The 22,339-nt window shown below is 39.7% G+C and overlaps 1 protein-coding gene across 1 annotated transcript; it reads left to right on the plus strand.

Annotated features, from left to right (window-relative positions):
• The first annotated feature begins 6,739 nt into the window (after window positions 1-6,739).
• On the plus strand, window positions 6,740-8,495 carry LOC111893487 (aldehyde oxidase GLOX1). Its single transcript, XM_023889541.3, has one exon. It carries the CDS (start codon window positions 6,746-6,748, stop codon window positions 8,375-8,377), a length of 1,632 nt encoding a protein of 543 aa, XP_023745309.2. The 5' UTR covers window positions 6,740-6,745; the 3' UTR covers window positions 8,378-8,495.
• Window positions 8,496-22,339: the final 13,844 nt, after the last annotated feature.

A 22,339-nucleotide genomic window follows, 5' to 3' on the forward strand; every position in this document is an offset into this window, starting at 1 on the left:
CTAAATCCGTAAATTCTGAGAGTTCCCAAAATGTGTCTAGTTTACTCATAATTTTTATCATGATTTTTAATGACCTCCAACTTGGGTGAAAAAGTCCATAATCACAGACTGGTCCGGATTGGTGTTTGAAATGATAGGCAGTTTTGTAAAAATCACCATAAATTGTAGAAAAATCGTATGGAGATGTGCAAGTAGTCATTTTAAAGCTAAGAACTGGAACTACTTACACCTAAAACAGTTTTTCAAACAAAAATGTTTAAGTTGTCCAAAACAGTCCGTGAGTGGAGTCCAACTTTTCTGATGAAAGTTGTTAGAAAAATTTAGTTATGTTCTTGGTGTTTTAACTTGTATTCCCCCCTAAAAACTTAAGAATACATAAAAATGTAGGGGTATGAACTCACCTTAAGTGTTTTCAGTAGATGATTGTTGAAGAATGGAGGTGTTTAACTCAAGAACACTTGGGGATGCCTTGAAGATTTTTGAGAATCTAGCATCATAGTTATGGAGTTTGTATAAGCTATCAATGATTTGAGTAGAATGAAGTGTAAAAATCACAAGGAGGATGAATTACACTTTCCAAGAGTGGAAGAACACTTGATGATCAGCCTTGGGATCTTGAATTAGAGAGAAAAGTTGGAGTTGGATCTTTGGTGGAATGAGAGTGATTGAAAGAAAATGAGGAGAGAGGTTGAGTGACCAGCCCTAAAAACGTGGGGATGGCTTGTGTGAGGGGTAAAAAGTACAAGGAAGTGACAAGGTATGGTGGGGAGGAGTGTGGGTTAATCATGGAGTGGGTATGGGGTTGCTTGTGTCATAAAATAAGGTAAAGTCAACACTCTACCTTTGTACTTTACCTACTCTCTTTTGGATAAGGTTTTATCCTTAAAATGTGATTAAATCATTAATTTAGGGGTCTTATATGTTAAAATAAAGTTTTGGGTGAAAATACCGTGTTAAAACAATTAAAAACGCGAATTTAATCGAAAACCGGGAGAAAAAGGCTTCCCAGCGAGGCCTCTCGGTCCTAGGCCGAGGTTCGGTCCCTAGGCCGAGGTTCGGTCAGGATGGTGCTGATTCGGAAGCGAGAGGCTGAGCCAGAAGAAGGAACGAGGGCGATGGGTTTGGTCCGAAGGTCAGAAGCGAGGGTCAGAAGCGAAGGTCAGAAGGGAAGGTTCGGTCCTCAGTCCTCAGAAGAGAAGGTTCGGTAGCCATTAGAAGAGTAGAGGTCAAAACCGAAAGGTGCCGAACGTTCGGGTTCGGTTAAGCAGCCTTCGGCTCAGAAGGGTTCGGTTCGGTTCTTCTTCATCAGGAGGGTTCGGTTCGGTTCTTCTTCATCAGGAGGGTTCGGTTCGGCAGCCTTCTTCATCAGGAGGGTTCGGTTCCTAAGGGGACTTTCAGTTCCTAAGAGGGGTTTCGGTTCCTAAGAGGGGTTTCGGTTCCTTAAGTCCGTTTTTCGCTTACACTTCCGTTTTTGGGCTGTTTTCGCCAAATTCGAGGGTCGGGATGCCCCGAGTGATTATAGAAAGTTGGGAGAGATTTCGAGAGAGATTCCACATACTCAGAGAGATTTGGGAGAGATTTGACATTCTTGGAGAGATTTCACATACAAAGAGATATTTGGGAGAGATTTCACTTTCTTAGAGAGATTTCGGAGAGATTTGGGAGAGATTTGACATTCTTGGAGAGATTTCACATACAGAGAGATATTTGGGAGAGATTTCATATTCTTAGAGAGATTTGGGAGAGATTTGACATACTTGGAGAGATTTCACATACAGAGAGATATTTGGGAGAGATTTCACATACAAAGAGATATTTGGGAGAGATTTCACTTTCTTATAGAGATTTGGGAGAGATTTGACATTCTTGGAGAGATTTCACATACAAAGAGATATTTGGGAGAGATTTCATATTCTTAGAGAGATTTGGGAGAGATTTGACATACTTGGAGAGATTTCACATATAGAGAGATATTTGGGAGAGATTTCACATACATAGAGAGATTTGGGAGAGATTTGACATCCTTGGAGAGATTTCACATACAAAGAGATATTTGGGAGAGATTTCACTTTCTTAGAGAGATTTGGGAGAGATTTGACATTCTTGGAGAGATTTCACATACAAAGAGATATTTGGGAGAGATTTCACTTTCTTAGAGAGATTTGGGTGAGATTCTCGATAAGAAGAGATAGAGTGAAAACAATTGAGAGCGGTTTCGTGTGTGACGAATGTGAGTGTCCGGCTTCGAAATGCAAGGTCCGTAAACCCTGTTATGCCATGTTTTAGGATCTTACACACTCCCTATGAGTATGCAACATTGTTTTATTGTTCTTGTTTATTGTTTAGCACTAAAGTTAAAGGAATTTAACACACGAACTTTCCAAGTGATGTTTTCTCATTAAGATAGTGAGTTATACAGAAATTACATAATACAAACCCTATTATACAACGTTTAATTGAGTTGACCGGTTTGACTCGTTGACCTTGTCCGGCTTAGACTTGACCCGAATTTGACTATTGTCACATCAGAGTTGACATGTGTTGACTTCTTAGGGATAGTCAACCTTAGAGATAAAAAGTGTTAATTAGAGACATGTGATGTTATAGGAGGATTAGAGCTCGAAGGATCGAGCACAAGGGTTTTCCAGGATTCGTGAGATACCGAGATACGCGAGGTGAGTCTTCTCACTATACTTTACCTTGAGTAGGTAATCAGAGCTATGTGTTAGTGTATGTATGTTATGTGTATGCTATGTTGTACTGCATTATTTCTATGTGATTTATGTTGTGCATGATTACAGAGTTGGAACCGGAAGGTTCCTAGAGTTAGAACCTGAGGGTTCACAGAGTTTGGGTGCACGGACCCATAGAGTTATAGCCTCGAGTGGCTAATATGTGTTTTATGTGTGGTATTTTGGGGAACTCACTAAGCTTCGTGCTTACAGTGTTAGTGTTGATGTTTCAGGTACTAGCGATGACAGTGGGAAGGCGCCGACTTGATCCGTACACACTCAGGGGACTTTTGATATATATTTATGTGATCTTGGGATTTGTATGACATGAATTGGAATTTTAAACTTAACGTTTTATGAAATTAAATGAGAAATGTTTTTATATTTGTGAAAAATTATTTTGAAAATTCACGGTGTTACACTACAAGATGGTTAAGCTCAACAGTGATGGCTTTGTTTGCTGGGTTTTCTCCTTCTTCTCATTATATTCTTCTTCCTAAGCTCCAAAAGTCACTCTAGCTCATAATATGAGAGAAAATGGAGATTAGGGTTTAACACTGACGTTCTTAGGGTTTGGAGGCTGATGGAAGGTGATCCTTAAGGTTTTAAGGAGATTATATAGGGTGCAAACCCTAAAATTTAGGGTTTTCCTTTACAACACCTACCCTTCGAGTTGGGCCTTCCAACTCGTCAAGTAGGTCCTAAATCTCGCGTCCAAGAATCGATCTCTACTCGTCAAGTTGGGCTCCCCAACTCATCGAGTCCCAATATAAAACCCTAAAAAAATTAGAAAATCACATGATACCTAGAACAGGCGTTACATTTTACATGTCAAACAACATTTTAACATATGATTCACTTGGAATTTGAGTAAAAAATATTTCAAAGATAAAATGAGATGTTTATAAATGGATATTTATAAAATCGTTTTTATCGGTTAACCGGTTAAAAATCGACTTTTTGTTGAAAATAGTTTTATTGTAAACCCTATAGCTTTAAAATATTTGAAATGGTTTAAAATATGTTTAAACATTCTATAAACCCCATGTATTTATAATAGATAATGAGTTTTTATTAAAAAGGCTAAAATCGGTTTATAGCGTTATAACGACAAATAATAAAATAGTGATTCTTTTTTGCATCGAAACTTAATATATGATATTGATGTTTTAAAAGTAAAGCAACATATTGATATTATGTTTTACGCATGTCAAATGAGATTTATAACATAAGTATCATCACCCAGGTCTTTGATTGTTAAAAGGAGATTTAAAATAGTGATTTTATAACTCATCCAAAACTTCAAGTCTAAAGTATAAAATAAAATTTTTACTAACACTATTACCGGTTCTTAAAACCGATCTGCGGCTAAACTTTAAAATACCGGATTTTAGTTTATAATTGATCGCGGTTAATGGCAAATAAAATAAATTTTTATTTGACACCTTAAGATCCTCATAACACGTTATATGGATTTTACAAAAAGGGTACATGAATTGTTAGATGCATGGAATATTCATGAAACAATCTTTTTATAAACTATAAGTGTAAAACATATATAAATCATTTTCTAAAAATACAAGTCATTGTGCTCCTTTTGAAGAACACTCGTTGTCATTTGTATGGTCTTAATGTTACAGGGTCACATGGTTATTAGGATTGGATTATGATGTTCGTGATAGTTTTGTAGTTTCTGGTTTCTAAATGGTCACCTTGTCATTGGTTAGTTAGAATACTACAAGTTGTCTCAAGTATGATGACTTGATCAGAGTCTTGTGTGATAAATGTCACCTAAGCATAAGAGATCCGAGGCATAGATGAGATAAACATGACAAGTTAAGCAATAGTTGTTTAGGATCTTATAAGCTAAGAGTTACATATTGTATGCTATTGGTAATTGCTACCTACCGAGTTTGATTAAATTAATGGGATAAATGTAAATTAATGGGATAAATATCACATAAACATTTACTTGTTTTGTTGCTTAGACCCTCGACTTTAATAAATTAATGTTTTAAAAAAAAAAATAAAAGGTATTAATTATTTAAAGACTAAATATTGAAAATACTAAGTGAAGATTTGTTAAATTCTGTTAATAACTATTAATACGCTTTTGCCCAGCATAACCTCTCTCTTGTTGATTTTCAATAGACAGTAACATTTGATGATTATAATTTCTATAATTGGTATAATATTATGAGGTTCTACTTTAAGGATAAATAAAAATTATATATACTAAAAGATCTCATACCTTCACCACTAACCACTGTTGTCGACCTGTCACCACTTCTAACAACCTACTACAACCGACCACCATATGAAAATAAAGAGAACGTGAAACAGAGGCAGATCGAGAGGTGGTGGTTCCGATGCTGGTGGTGTCAATACCTCCGACAAGCTACCGATGACGGTGTCGTTTGCCTGAAAAACAGAATTATAGACAGAAAAAAGTAGTGTTTTTTAGGTGAATGGTCCTTAAGTGGGAGACGATATTTCTTTGTTGACATAACGGAAATTAGGCTCGTATTTGGGCTCTTTAAATAAGGAGAAATTGGGTTTTTTTTTAATAAAAATTGGTATTTTTCTGATATTTTATTATTTAATTTTTTTTTATTTTCATATTAAAAATTTAAGATACTTTTCATTTTTATATACTTGTGTAATAATATAAGTATTTATTTATTGTGTTTTTGGAAGGGTCCGGTTATTTGGACCCTTTTTATATTCTTAAAGGACCCTTAATAATTACTCTAACTTTTTTCGTAAAATAAACTAATCATTACAAAATAATTATCTTTTTATTAATTACCATTACATAATATTAGATCCCTCATGAATATTTTATATTTTACATTAAGTAACACTAATCATTACATAATATAAGGGTTCAATATAAAGATATGTTTATATAAAAAGAAATATCATTTTTATAAAAAAGTATTAAAATGAAAAGATATTTATTTTTTTCAAATCTATAAAATAAAATATTTTAAATAAAAAAATTAATAATTTTTTCTGTTTTTAAATAAAAGAGAAGAATGAGATTTTTAGTGTGTAGAATTTTATTTCAAATTGGTGTATGCTTGTGTAAATAGATGAAACAATGGTGGCTATAGATATATGTACTATGACTACATTTTTTATTAATAATATTTAGTTTTCATTTAAATATTTAATATTATTTTATTTTTATTTCTTGGTTTATAAACATATTAAAATATAGAAAATATTAAAATATATAGAAAATGTTGACACGTTGTACTATTATTTCATTATAAAAGAATAAAATATATAATAAATAAAAACTTGATAGTAATTAAATGATAGGTACCGGTTTTAAAAAAAAATAAATTTTATTAATTATACAAGATATTGATATTATAAATATACCGAAATTTATACCTAAAAAATCATTAATGAGAATGCACCCTAAAAAAATTTGGGGTCCAATTAGTAAGACTGGTTTTTGTAATATATAAATTATATAAAATTGTTTTATTTGATATATTTTTTTTAGGTTGGAAAAAAAATCTTAATTAATTCCTACTTTCATTAGATTACTTTTAATAATTAGTTAATAATTATATGTGAAAGAAATAAAATCATTATCTAATGATTAGTTAATAATTATAACTAAAATGTAAATCTTTTGTAACGATTATGATTATTAAAGAAAAAAGTAATGATAATTATTAGGGGTCTAAAAGAAGGTCTAATTAGATGTACCCAAAATCGAAATATATTTGACTTTATCAAAATCATTGCATGTCTCTAACTAATGTTAATAATTGTAGTGAATGAACCCGACACTCTAATTATTTTGAAATCGCTTATCTAATATCATAGAAGTGAACGGAAGATTTGAATCTCTCCTTACACAAGTTTCAGCTAGTTGACTTTTTAGACATTGCATGGCCTGAACAAGTATTTAAACCCACCTCTATCATCTCTAAAACACACAAGACCCTCATTACTAATCCCGAAACAAAGAAAAAGAAAGTAGAAACTTGAACATGATCAGCTTCTCCTCTTCCCTCCTTTATCATCATCTTCTCTTTTTCTTCCTCCTACTCCTCCAAGCCCCACCGTGTCCTGCTGCAGGTGGATCATGGTCCGTCCTTCTCCCAAGCATTGGCATCTCAGCCATGCACATGCAGCTACTCCCCAACGATCGTGTTGTAATGTATGATCGCACAGACTTTGGTGTCTCCAACATCTCTCTTCCAAATGGCAAATGCCGCCCTAACTCAACAGACTGCTCAGCCCACTCGGTGGAGTATGATGTTGGCTCCAATACAGTACGTCCACTCATGGTTTTAACCAATGTGTGGTGTTCCTCAGGAACCCTAATGCCTGATGGCACTTTAGTCCAGACAGGCGGCTGGGATGATGGCTACAGGAGGGTGAGAACTTATAAATCGTGTGGAACATGCGATTGGAATGAGATACCAAATGGTTTGAGTAAACAGAGATGGTATGCCACCAATCTTTTGTTGCCAGACGGGAGACAAATTATCATCGGAGGACGCCAGGCATTTAATTACGAATTCTACCCCAAAAAGTCGGCTACTGAGAACTCTCCCAGCTTTCCATTTTTGGTTCAGACTAATGACCCAAATGTTGAGAATAACTTATACCCTTTTGTATTTCTCTATCCTGATGGGAATTTGTTTGTTTTTGCCAATAACCGTGCAATCTTATTCGATTACTCCAAGAACCAAGTTGTAAAGACATACCCAACAATACCCGGTGGTCAACCAAGGAACTACCCAAGCACGGGATCTGCAGTACTACTCCCTTTGCGGATAAAAAAGGGTGTAGTAGATACTGTGGAAGTATTGGTTTGTGGGGGTGCATCCACAGGAGCATTTGTTAATGCAAATAATGGCAAATTTGAAGGAGCTCTTGATACTTGTGGGAGGATCAAAATATCGGATCCAAATCCACAATGGGTCATGGAGACCATGCCTTTGGCTCGAGTCATGGGGGACATGTTATTGCTTCCCAATGGTTATGTTTTGATCATCAATGGTGCATCCGCTGGGGCTGCAGGATGGGAACTTGGGAGGAATCCAGTTCTCAGCCCTGTGACTTATACACCCGATAACCAAATCGGGTCTCGATTCCAGCTGGAAAATCCAAGCACAATACCTAGAGTTTACCATTCCACAGCGGTTATGCTACGAGATGGTCGTGTTCTTGTTGGTGGAAGCAACCCTCATGATAAATATGTCTTCACAAATGTTCTTTACCCAACTGAATTGAGCTTGGAGGCCTTTTCACCTTCTTATTTGGATTCAAACTCGTCTTCTTTTCGGCCGAGGATAATCTCACCCAAGACAAAATCCGATATTCGCTATGGAAAAAGGGTCGTTATTACATTTACGGTTTCAGGCCCTGTGGACCTAAAATTGGTGACTGTGACATTGATGTCACCTTCATTTAACACCCACTCGTTTTCTATGAATCAAAGGTTGCTGGTGCTTGACAGCAGCAACTCCGCCAAGGCTGTCGGAAAGTCGACTTATAAAGTTGGTGTGGTGGCACCTCCATCTGGCAACATTGCACCGGCTGGGAATTATATGTTGTTTGTGGTCCATAAAGACATTCCAAGTCCAGGAATCTGGGTCCAAATCCGGAGATAAAATCCCAAAGTAATATATTACATTGGTTTCATGCATTAATTAGATGGTGCATTTATTATATTTTTTAAGTTGTAAATTTCACCGGGTAATATATATGGATATTATTGTGTTGCTTTAATATCACATTGTTACTTCAGGAGCCAACAAGTAACATCTCAACCAACAATGTCATCTTTGTCGTCTAGTCACACCCGGGTTTTTGTTTGTCATTTTGGTTTTCTATTTCATGATCATATCCGGTGAATTATATTGGATAAATGGAAGCAGTACAATAGTCATTTGAGAAAGAAAATACGATCCGTACCGGCAGGGCCGGTCCTCAGAAATGAAATACTATTAAAGACACAGGACGAAAAAAAAATGGTCCTTATGTTTATTATAATTTAGTATTTTTAAATAAAAATATATAATGAAAAAAAATTAAGTCCTGTCCAACTGCCCACTTTGCCGCCCCCCCCCCCCCCCCCTCTCTAAGCCCCCCATCGACCCCATCAACAAATTGAACTTACAACCTCACCACTGGGTCCGCTTGACGGAAGCAAATAAAAATTATATGGGGCGGGAGAGATAAAGAAATAATTCTAATTTTTTATTTAAGCATATTTTTCACAATTCCATTCCATTTGTTGCACATGTTGCAACAATTAATAAAAAAAAAACATCATAAATGGTCCCTGTGGTTACCCAAAATCTGAAGTTTAGTCCTCGTGGTTTAAAAACCTCATAAATGGTCCCTGTGTTTTCAAAACTTTTGACGATTGGTCTTTATTGCTAACTCCGTTCAGTTTTGTCTGTTAACTGAACGACATTTACGTCATTTCACTACCATAGGGACCATTTATGATGTTTTCAATTATTTTTTTTAAAGAAAAAAATGGAATAATATGCAGATTGGTCCCTTCTCTCTCTCTCTCTCTCTCTCTCTCTCTCTCTCCAATGTAATGTAATATAACGAAATTTAAGTTTCTTTTGCTGTCTAACACAAAGTAAACCCAAAACTTTGACTCGGCTTTTTCAGCGAACTTGTTTGTTGGCTAATAAATGTTTAGTTGGAAGTTGAACTATCCAAACTATTGGCAAGATAAATCGGTGTTATTGTTGCCATTAATGTTGCTGGTTTCCATGAATCGGTCTCAATGTTTTCAATGAAATGGAGAAGCATACCAATTGGATACAAATTGAATCAGACTTAGCAAGAAGTTTGGAAGATGATTGTTAGGACTGTTGACAAACTATAGCTCTACCTGTTCATTCTCTACTTTGAAGGAATTATGCAGTCGATCATTTGAGTCTTTGATTGCACCACAACCACAAAAAGAGCTTAACCTCTCATTCATCAAAAGTTGAGCTCATCGTGTAACATCCTAAAAATACAGTCTAAAAATTTCGTTTTAATTTAATAATAAAACCATAGTCATCGAACATCATATATAAATCATAAACTGTGTATCTCAAAATAATCTAACAATTGTCAAAATATCATAGTATAAACATCTCAGGCTGAATAGATGGTGTGTGCACTGCAATCTTCCCGAGTTCCTCTTTTGAAAACTGAGTACCTGAAACCAAAACTGAAAACTGTAAGCACGAAGCTTAGTGAGTCTCCCCAAACTACCACATACCATACAATAACATATAAAGCACATACTGGGCCTTGCCCATTGCATCAGACCGAAGTCCGGAAACTGCACCGGACCGATGTCCGGAACTAACCAGGGCCTTGCCCTCTGCATCGGACCGAAGTCCGGAAACTGCATCGGACCGAAGTCTGGAACTGACTAAGACCTTGTCCCCTGCATCGGACTAAAGTCTGGAACCAACTGCATCGGACCGAAGTCTGGAACTGACTGGGACCTTGTCCCTTGCATCGGACCGAAGTCCGGAACTGACTGAACATAACATAGCATAAACACATATCAACTAACATAAACATATATATTGCATACTGCATCGGACTGAAGTCCGAAACACATAACACATAGGCATGCTTGAATCACCAAGACATCAAGCACCCTGAACTACTGCATCAGACCGAAGTCCGGAACTGACTGCTAACTAAACGGGTCGGCATTGTGGCCGTAGACCCGTTCCTACTGGAAGGAAACTCACCTCACACTGCTAAAGTCCCGCAGACTCAATCCCACACTGCTGAAGTCCCGCAGACTTGACCCTAGCTGCTAGATGACAGATTCCCGATCTGTGAACATCAAAATAACACCCAATTAATAATTGGGCTCCACTACATAACTATGATTACATACTTTGGATAATTACTACATTACCCCAACCTTGGCTTACCCAAGCCCAAGGTCCAATCCATAGGCCCAAAGTCAACTAGGGATCAAAGCCCAACATATGGCCCAATTTTCTAAATTGGGCCCAAACCTCTACCTGGGCTTCCTTTAAGGCCCAATTATCCAGTCCAGTCCAACATGTCCCATTCTAGGGGCCCAATATCATACAACTATCTAGGCCCAAACTATGGCTCATCTATGGCCCAATTTTCCAAATTGGGCCCAATCCTTCATTACGGCCTTACCCTAAAGCCCAACTAAATATTCTAGTCCATAATCATTCTTGGATGGCCCATTATTGGCCCAATTACCAATTACCCAATTGAAAAGCCCAACTCAAGGCCGTTGTGACATTAGGGTTTCACATAAAATGACAATTAGGGATAAGTGTTTCTCACTTAACCCATTAAGGGCTTAACCCACTAAGGACTTAATTCATTAAGTACATTATTGCTTAGATTAATTTCTGCCAATGATTATTATTTAATATTTCACTTATTAACTAATTTCTCGTGTGTGTCCTGATAATTTCTCAAATATTAAGATTTTCTCAATTCGCTCATTAAGGACTTAGTCCATTAAGTTCTTTACTCTACTAGATAAATGGCATGGAATAGTTTGGGCTTAATTCACAATCTAATCCCAATTGCCCAAAAGTGGGTCCAAATAAGTCCAAGGCCCAAATACTCATAATTAGGGTTTTCCACACAAACATGGCCCAGTAGGCCCAAAACCAATCTTTAAGCCCATTAGGGTATGCTAGCGAGGCACCACCCACTACCACCTCGGGTAGTGGTGGTTGATGGCGGCTCACGGCGGCGGCCACCACCTTACGGTGGTGGTTTGGTTCATTTTCATTATTCCAAATTCAAATTACATTTTACAAATCTAACTCAATCAACCAAACACACACACAAACACTAAACTAATCACGCACACACACAGCCATACGGTGGTGGCCGGTGGCTCGTGGCGGCAGCCACCACCTCACGGTGGTGGTGACCCTTCTTCTCACTTTTCCAACCAAGCATGGCACATATACATAACCTACACTAAGCAAAATACTCTTCTATGCTCGAGAAATGGGTCCAAAACTCCTACCTACGGTGGTCGGAGGCGACAGGAACGTTGGCAGGTTGTGGTTGACGAAGAGACTGAAGATGAGGTGGAAGGTGACGACGAAAACTACAACACTAGTGACAACAACAGCTTCAGCGGCGGTGCTAACGACGACAACCACCATGGTCGGCCGCCATGGTGGTTCTTCACCACTCTAACTTGCAGATTCCATCCCCAATGAACGAACCTACTTCGCGAGCCCCGGAAAATGTTATCATACATCGGTGATGACCTAGGACGCAACCCGCACAACACCCTCAAGACGCCAGGCGGCAGTTGGAGGTTACTATCGTCACAGTGAGGTCACATGGCGGCGACGTCTTCAATAAGGTGATGGAACAGATGCGACAGGTGCACCGGCCTCGGAGGCTTCCTTGCAGCGCTGGTCGTCACCGGAGGGAGAGTAGCGGCGGTGGTGACACTACGAAGGGAGCGGCGACACTAGGTGGGGGAAATAAGGTAGAGGCGGTTGATGAACCGATGATGGCGGCTGCACTTTCTTTGTTAGGGTTAGGTCACAAATGATTCATCATAATGCATATATACCCGGTCCTTATTGCAAGTCTCCCATAATTACATCTCCAGCCCCTTCTTCTCTTATTCCTTTCAATCTAAGTCCCTATTTTACACTTTCAACCCCATCCTCTAAAATTCTTTACAAATAACTCTAGATTCACTCATTAGCCCCTTGACCTCTAAAATCTTTATAATAATCCGGAGATTATAGATTTTTAACACCCTAAACTTTCAATTATTTATTTCGGGCTACTATTCGTTCATTAGTTAATTAATTTATTTAATAAATAAACGGGTGTTACACATCGACAACATCACTCATCTGCACTCCTATATACTTGTTTCTTTTGTTTACTAAATTGAATATTTGAAGACAAGGATGGATCTAAGACATGTGCATAAAATAGATAAAAGAAGGGAAACGAGTCTTGCACAACATAAGATAAAAGAAGGGAAACGAATCTTGCACAACATATGTTCGATGAAATGCCTGAAAAAAAAAACATCATATAAATCATACCCTCAAACATCACCTAATGTACAAAATATCATGTAATATCTTATCATAACTTGGACTTGAATTCATTCATTGCAATACCCAGAAAATCAAGAAATCGAGTACATCAAGACCAATGAGTTGGCAGGGGAGATCTATGTCTCATTTTCAAACCAGAAATAGATGAAGATGGTGATAATAATATAGAAAAGACATATAAATACAAACTTGCATATATGTGTCTCCTGATCATCGACTCAACTCTCCAAATCTGCTCAAATCATCTTAAATCAGCTTAAATCATGGTCTAATCTCCTTTCTTCCTCCTCTTCGTCATTTCTTCATCCTCTTCGTCATTTCTTGGAGACGAGGGAGAAAAACAAACGTGGGTGGGTTGGTTTACTGGAGAGAGAGAGAGAGAGAGAGAGAGAGAGAGAGAGAGAGAGAGAGAGAGAGAGAGAGAGAGAGAGAGAGAGAGAGAGAGAGAGAGAGAGAGAGAGAGAACCATCTGCATATTATTCTCTTTTTTTAAAAAAATAAGTGAAAACATCATAAATGGTCCATGTGGTAGTGAAATGACAAAAATGCCTTTCAATTAACGGACAATGTTTAACGATGTTAGCAATAAGGACCAATCGTCAAAAGTTTTGAAAGCACAGGGACCATTTATGAGGTTTTTAAACCATGGGGACTAAACTTTAGATTTTAGGTAACCATAGGGACCATTTATGATGTTTTTTCATTAATAAATAATAATGGTCCTTCAATAAAATAGTAGTAAGCAATATCTTGTGGATATTAAATTATTTTGGTATGTACATTGTGTGTTCCTGCACGTAGGTTAGACGTTGTTCATAAATTTATGAATAAAATAAGAACATGAATTTAATAAAATGTCAAACATGTACCAAACCAATTTCAATCAAATGAACATCACCATTAAACTCATTGCGTATATAAATAGCTCTATATATGATTCTCTAAAAAATTTAATATATGTTACATGAAAAACAAAAATTGGTTACGGTTAACTTTGTTAATATAAAACCAAAGAAGGGTCATATTATTTGGGAGAGTATTGTTCGGATTAAGGACACAAACACAAACACAATAATAAGGAAGTGAAGAATAATAAAGAACAAAAAGATTTAAGGTAGTTCAATTAATCTAGTTACCTACAAAAAAACTAAAGTGAAATTTTTTAATAATCTTACACACTTTCTACATTGGAGTTATAATCATATCGAGAGTTCAAATTATAATAAGCGTTTTGGCCTAGTTTCTTCTAGATGGGGTTTATGCGTCCATGACATTACCAACATTAGTTTTCCAATGATAACAAATTATTTGTGTCCAAAAAATGTTGTGATCAGTTTATCCGAACAAGTTTATGTTATTCGTAGATCTTTTGTAACCAGAGTCTGTATATCTGTAACACGTGGTTCCCTGTATGTATTTAACATCATCATTTATGCACTTTTATAGAGAAACTCGACGAGTTAGGAACCCCAGACTCGAGTAGAGATGGTTTGGAATGCGGGTTAAGAAAAGTACTCGACGAGTTGGGAGGCCTTAACTCGATGAGTAAGCTGGCATAAATGAAACCCTAATTTCAAGGTTTTGTACCTTATTTAAAGATGTTAATGTTTCATTGTGGCCTCCCTCATCATCCCCTCAGTCCAGAGAAAACCCTAATCGTACCTCTTTCCGCATTTTGAGTGTGTGTGAGCCTAAAGAGTGTTCTTTGGTGCTTTTCTTAAAGGAGTGTGAAGTTGGTGGTGCAAAGTTGAAGGAAGAAGCTTTAGATCCGGGAGTTTTAGTGTTGTTGCAGCCATTTAGAGGTATACAGTCGATACCTTGATCATTTATTTGCTAGATCTCTTCTTTGAGAAGTTTATGGCCTTTAGTAGCTTATATTGGAGTCATTCATGGATTTCAACATGTTATGAAGTTATCAATTCAGATCTAGACATTTCATGGACTATTGAGACTTAATGTTGCCAACTTTATCAAGTCTTGGCCCTCCTCCATGCCCTAGGTCTCTTATGAAGCTTAGTTTTAGTGTTTTTGGCCTTTTGATACCATGCATGGACGTAAAGTTAGCAACTTTACGTGGTATCTCAACCAAGGGGACCATATCTATGGCTAGGAGGCATTAGACTCGCTGAGAAGTGACTGAATGAGTTAAGACTAAGGAAAACTGGAGGAGTTGTTTATCCAACTCAGGAAGTTGGATCGTGGTCCTGTGACCTTTTGATTACTGAGCGAACTCGGCGAGTTGAAGAGATGACTTGGCGAGTTGGATAGGGTTTTCTCGATTTTTTGAAGACTGAAGGAACTCAATGAGTTAATGGATACACTCGACAAGTTGGTTCAACATGATCTGTTGACCTTGACTTTGACCATGGTTGACCAAGTTTGACTTCTGGGAGCATTTTGGGTATTTTGGGATTTTGATGGATTGATTACTTGGTGAATGTAGGCATTGAGTAGAGAGCTGATATATAGAGTCAAGCATAGCAAGTTTTGTGCAACTTTTTGAGGTGAGTTACCTTCCTTTAGAAATGGGTCGAAGGCACCAATGGCGGCGCACTAGTAGTTGATTATAGTATAGATGATTGTCTTTGTGATAATTGTCTAGAATACCACTATCTGTTATGCTTTTATGTGCTAGTATGTTATGATATTATGTGATAGTGGTACGAGGGGTGGATTAGACCCCATAGCCGGTTGAGATAAATTGGAGGGTAGGTCGGGCACCCAGATATGCCTAACAGTATGGTTATGATATGTTATTATGTGTTAGTGGTAGGGCTGAAATAGACCCCGTAACCATTTGAGTTAAATCAGAGGGTAGGTCGAGCACCCAGATATGCCTGGCAGGGTAGGTCGGGCACCCATATATGACTGACAGGGCTAGGTCGGGCACCCCGATATGCCTAACATTGGTAGGTTGAGCACCTAGGTATGCTCAGCAGGGTAGGTCGGGCACACAGATATGCATGACAATATGTTTATTGTATGGTATGTGGTATGATGGGGGAAGCTTTGTGCTTACGGTTTTCAGTTTTGCTTTCAGGTACCTCTTCTTCAAAAGGAAAGGAGCCGGTATAATCGCAACACATCACACTATGATTTCCGCATTACGAGATCTTAGGGAGTTATACTTTGATATTACTTTTCTATGATATTTTTTTGGTTATTTGGAATAATGGTTTTGTTTATGAAATGAGTTGAAACTATTGATGTTTCAGACTACTAGTTTTTATAATTACTTAATTAAAAAGGAAACTTTTGGACTTACATTTTGTATCGTTACAAGTTGGTATCAGAGACTTGGTTTGAGGGATTCAGACACACCTTCGGGGGTGTCTGGACTCAAATCAAAGGTTTGAGAGATTTTTACAATGAAAATAATTTCCTAAAATTAAAATTAAGTGTTTAGAGAAAGAACAAGGAGTGTGATGCGTGCTATCGGTCGAGCTCAAGTAAATTTCTCCCAAGATACCATACATGTTTGCTATGATATGTGATATGATTACGAGAATTGCATGTTAGAATAGGGCTAAGGATCTAGGAAGGATGCCTTATATGCCTACTATATGTGTATGAGAACTGCATGCTAGATTAGGGCTAATGATCTAGGAAGGATGCCTTGTATGCCTACTGTATGTGCTTATTGAACTGCATGCTAGTATTGATTAGTCAGTGATATGCTGGCCTGTTTAGGATATGCCTGGTTTTGGTTACTCAATGCTCGAATATTGCTTGCTTTCTGCTTTTAGGAGTTCTAGTTATCTTTAATTAACTAGTAAACAAATACATTAAGTTACATATTACGAGGAATAAATAACTTCAAAAGGTTAGGTCTAGCCCTATTTCGCAGCTCTTGTTTGAGTCCAACCGTTGTAGGGTAGGACCTCTCATTTGAAGAATTATCTAGTTTTACTGATACATAATGGTATTCACGAGCTTGTTAGGAGAGATAGCAGGGACTTCTTATGCATTTGATGGAAGAGAGTAGGTCGGAGATTACCCTAGGGTAAGCCTAGAATGAGATTAGTGCAACGAGTAGTAATAGTGAAAGGGACTTGGTGAAGTCAAAGCATTCCTTGAGGAAAGTACGGATAGATGTGGAAGGTAGTATGGGCACATACTACTGATAGAAGAGGATCCGTACTCGATTCAAGAAGAACTAAGATTAAACCAGGGAACTTGTAGTGAGTGTGAGGTCTCTCGATATTATGTATGACTCTGATGATTTTATGGTTTGATTCAGAATAGCGATGAAACGTCACGAAGTAAGAGGTTCAAGGTCTGGTTCAAGTTTGGGTACGGGTACGAGTTCCGAGCTAGTTGATGATGGATTGTGCGAGTTCATTGCATCCGAGATTACGAGAGGCATCCTTGAGGTAACTCCAGTGAATTCAGGTCGATGAAAGAGGGTATCATTGAGCTGATTGAGGATCGCCTTAGGGAATTTAGCAGTGACCTGACACTAGGCCAGTCAGGGACTCGTATGCTTTTCTTCAAGGATTTCAGGAGATGCGGAGCACCATACTTCTATGGGGTGAAAGACCCCATTGTGGCTAGTCAATGGATTGTAGACATAGAGTCTGCACAGGTGACGAACTTCTGCCCTAAGGGGTCGACGGTCAGGTTCGCTACTGGTTGTTTGAGGGAGCGAGCCAGAGACTGGTGGGAGGAAGTCAGTGATACTTTGTGAGCCCCGACTATTGAGGCCATGACCTGGTCGGATTTTGTGTCCAGGTTTTGGGTGGAGTTCGTGCCAGTTGTGGAGGTTCAACAGTTGGCCAAAGAGTTATTGGATATAAGACGTACTACAGAGACAGTAGCGGAGATTACCACCAAATTCAAGGAGAGGGCCTTGTTGGTTCCTCTGTATGCTAGTGATGAGGAGACGAAGAAAACACGGTACCATGATATGTTGAGAGATGGCATTCAGAAATATGTCAACTATTCAGCGTTCCCGAGTTTGGATGATATGATAGCCAGGGCACGAGAGAGGGAGATTGACATAGAGCACGTTGGAAGAGGAAGGCGGAGGCTGGGCAGACGACTGGGGTTTTGGTGAAGAAACCCAAGGGATTCGAATCGAGGTCGAAAGGCCAGCAGGGCCGGAGCCATTATGGGAAATGCGACAGGCCACATGAGGGAGTGTGCAGAGTTGGGGGATCGGGCTGCTACAAGTACGACAAGACATGCCACTTTAGCAATGATTGTACTACCCCTATCCCCATCATTCAGACATCAGACCTGATTTGCTTTCATTGCAATCAGAGCGACCATAAAAAGGCCAATTGCCCAAGATTCGTATCAGGAGCGCCAGTGGCGGCGCCACCTCCAGCGACACTGTGGATCACAGATGGTCGATAGGGCAAGACAGATACTCTAGTGGTGAGGAGCTGAGCCTTCCAGCTAACAGTCGAGGAGGCACGTGTCACACCAGATGTGGTGACTGGTATGTTTCTTCTACCTATCTTTCATTATATTCCAGTTTTGATATTTATGTTGCATGTATTCAGTTTTAGGATTGTTCCATGTGAACGATTTCCCAGTGTTGGTGTTATTTGACTCAGGAGCTACCCGATCTTTCATTTCCCTTGCATTTAGCAAGAGGTTTTCCCAGTCTATGAGCATGTTGGATTGTCCTTTAGAGTTCGATATTACAGACGATTGATCCGTATCGGTTTCGAAGGTTTATAGGGAGTGTGTTATGAGGATGTACGGCGAGCGTGATCTAGTGGATTTGATTCCCATTCCCTTACATGGGAACAAGGTCATTATACGCATGTATTTTTTGAGCCCCAATAGGGCGGTGATCGACTGTGAGCAGCAGTTGGTACGGGTTAGGACCTAAAGTGGGGGAAAGTTGGTGATTCAGGACGAGAGGCCGCAACATGGGTCGGCTTTGTGTTCACCAGCGAGAGCTAGGTGCTACCTTCATCACGGTTGCTAAGGTTATGTTGCCTATGTTATGGATACCCGGGATAAGGGTAAGGCGACCGTGGATGATGTATTGATCGTACAGGAGTACCCGGACGTGTTCCTAGAGGATTTGCCTGGGGTACCTCTGGACAGGCAGGTAGAGTTCGGGATTGACCTATTTCCTGGTGTGGCTCCGATAGCCAAGGCACCATATTGGTTGGCTCCTCACGAGATGCATGAGTTGTCTACACAACTACAAGAGCTGTTGGACAAACGATTTATTAGGCCAAGTGGTTCGCCATGGGGAGCCCCGGTCCTGGTTGTGAAATAGAGGGACGGGTCACATCGGATGTGTATAGATTACTGGGAGTTGAATAAGGTAATGTTGAAGAACCGTTACGCACTCATTAGGATTGAAGATCTCTTCGACCAGCTAAAGGGGGCATCTTGGTTTTCCAAGACTGATTTTGTGATCAGGCTACCATCAGATGAGAGTAAGAGATGATGATGTACAGAAGACAACGTTTCGGACTCGATATGGTCATTACGAGTTCGTGGTGATGCCATTTGGGCTCACCAATGCTCCTATCGTGTTCATGGATCTCATGAACCGCGTATGTAGACCAATGCTTGATTGGTCTGTCATAGTCTTTGTTTATGACATCTTGGTTTACTCCAAGATGTAGGAGCAACACGAGGAGCACCTGAAGGAGGTGTTGGAGACATTGAGGAGGGAAAGACTTTTTGCAAAGTTCTCCAAGTGTGAGTTTTGGGTGGACGAGGTGCAATTTCTAGGGTACCTTGTCAACTAGAATGGTATAATGGTCGATCCGGCCAAGATAGAGGCCGTGATGAGGTGGGAGGTTCTGAGGTCTCTATCTGAGATTTGGAGTTTTCTTGGTCTGGTGGGTTACTATCAGAGATTCATTCAGTATTTCTCCAAGATCACTGTTCCACTGACCCGACTGACCAAGAAGTCGGTGACATTCCGTAGGGGGGCTGAATAGCAAGCAACATTCGAGACTTTGAGGCAGAGGTTGTGCAAGGCGCCAATCTTAGCCCTGCCGGAGGGCGTTGAGGATTTTGTAGTGTATTGTGATGCGTCTATCTCAGGTTTGAGCTCATTGTTGATGTAGAGAGGGCATGTCATTGCTTACGCCTCAAGGCAGTTGAAGCCTCACGAGGCGAATTACCCGATGTACGACCTGGAGTTGGGGGCAGTTGTTTTTGCCCTCAAGATTTGGTGACACTACCTCTATGGGATCTGTTGTACGATTTACACAGATCACAAGAGCTTGATGTACTTGATGGACCAGCCAAATCTAAACATGAATCAACGATGGTAGTTGGATGTGGTGAAGGATTATGATTACGAGATCCTCTACCACCTAGGGAAGGCCAATGTTGTGGCCGATGTACTTAGCCGCAAGGCATTCGCGGACCCGATCAGAGACATCTGCCTAAGGAAGACAGTAGTGACTCCTCTTTTGGAGCGGATTCGGGAGGCTCAACAGGAGGCTATGGAGGAGGAACGCTGGAAGAGTGAGCATATCGTAGGTCAGATTTCCTCCTTCGACTATGATAGACGTGTGCTATTGACAATCCATCGTAGAGTGTGAACCAATCTTGATGGAGGAGGCACACAAATCCAGATTTTCCGTCCATCCTAGGGCGACGAAGATGTATAGAGATCTCTGTCCTGATTACTGGTGGCTCTACATGAAGCACGATGTAGCTTGGTACATCGAGAGATGCTTGACCTGCTAGAAGGACAAGGCCGAACACCAGATACCTCATGGCAAGACGCAGCCGTTGGATATCCCCTGTGTGGAAATAGGAGGATATTACCATGGACTTCATTACGAAGTTACCTCAGGCGGCGCGTGGATTTGACGCGATATGGTTTATCGTGGATCGGTTGACCAAGAGTTCCCATTTCACAACGATTCGGGAGAGTATTTCCTCCAGAGAAGCTGGCAGACATCTACATCAGAGAAGTAGTTGCTCGACATGGGGTTCCAGTTTCTATGATTTCTGATAGTGATGTGCGGTTCACTTGCAGATTCTGGAAGAAATTTCATGACGAGTTGGGTATTCGTCTGCACTTCAGGACGACATTTCACCCACAGACGAATGGGCAGAGTGAGCGGACCATCCATACCTTGGAGGATATGATGTAGGCGTGCGGTCTAGACTTCGGTGGTAGCTGGGATACCTACCTTCCCTTGGCAGAGTTTTCCTGTAATAATAGCTACCACGCTAGTATCGACTGGACTCCCTTCAAGATGATTTATGGGAGGAAGCGCAGGACCCCAATATGCTAGGGTGAGATTGGTCATTGGGTCATGGGGAGTACCGAGGTGGTACTCAAGATGACCGAGAAGATCCATCAGGTCTGTAGTAGACTTTAGACGACCTAGAGTCGGCAGAAGAGCTACGCCGACAGACTCTGATCGGACTTAGAGTTTCATGTTGGGGATATGGTCCTTCCAAAGGTGTCACCTTGGAAAGGTGTCATCTGCTTCAGAAAATGGGGCAAGCTGGGCCTCAGTTATATCGGACCTTTAAGGGTTATAGCCCAGGTGGGCCAGGTGGCGTATAGGTTGGATCTTCTAGAAGAACTTAGACAAATCCACAATACTTTTCATGTTACCCAGTTGCGGAAGTGCTCAGTGGATGAGTCCACGATTGTGCCTTTAGGGGATATTCAAGTGGATGACATCCTGAACTACATTGAGAGACCAGTAGCCATTCTCGATATGAAGACGAAGGATCTGAGGAACAAGAGGGTAGATTTGGTGAAGCTACAGTTGTAGCACCACAAGGGCTCAGAATGGACGTGGGAGCCAGAGGATGAGATGAGGGAGCACTACCCAGAGCTATTTCCAGCCACAGCAGACTTCGAGGATGAAGTCTGAGACAAGTGAGGGAGAATTGTAATGCCTGGTTCCCGATATGTATTTAAAATCAAAATTTTTGCACTTTTATAGAGAAACTCGACGAGTTAGGAACCCCAGACTCGAGTAGAGATGGTTTGGAATGCGGGTTAAGAAAACTACTCGATGAGTTGGGAGGCCTTAACTCGATGAGTAGGCTGGCATAAATGAAACCCTAATTTCAAGGTTTTGTACCTTATTTAAAGGTGTTAATGTTTCATTGTGGCTCCCTCATCATTCCCTCAGTCCAGAGAAAACTCTAATCGTGCCTCTTTCTGCATTTTGAGTGTGTGTGAGCCTAAAGAGTGTTCTTTGGTGTTTTTCTTAAAGGAGTGTGAAGTTGGTGGTGCAAAGTTGAAGGAATAAGCTTTAGATCTAGGAGTTTTAGTGTTGTTGCAGCCATTTAGAGGTATAAAGTCGATACCTTGATCATTTATTTGCTAGATCTCTTCTTTGAGAAGTTTATGGCCTTTAGTAGCTTCTATTGGAGTAATTCATGGATTTGAACATGTTATGAAGTTATCAATTCAGATCTAGACATTTCATGGACTATTGAGACTTAATGTTGCCAACTTTATCAAGTCTCGGCCCTCCTCCATGCCCTAGGTCCCTTATGAAGCTTAGTTTTAGTGTTTTTGGCCCTTTGATACCA

This window comes from Lactuca sativa, chromosome 4 (assembly GCF_002870075.4).
Source record: "Lactuca sativa cultivar Salinas chromosome 4, Lsat_Salinas_v11, whole genome shotgun sequence".
NCBI lineage: Eukaryota > Viridiplantae > Streptophyta > Magnoliopsida > Asterales > Asteraceae > Lactuca > Lactuca sativa.

What these genes read in the sequence shown, in the direction of transcription:
- LOC111893487 (XM_023889541.3), top strand. Translation starts at nt 6,746, where the DNA reads ATGATCAGCTTCTCCTCTTCCCTCCTTTATCATCATCTTCTCTTTTTC.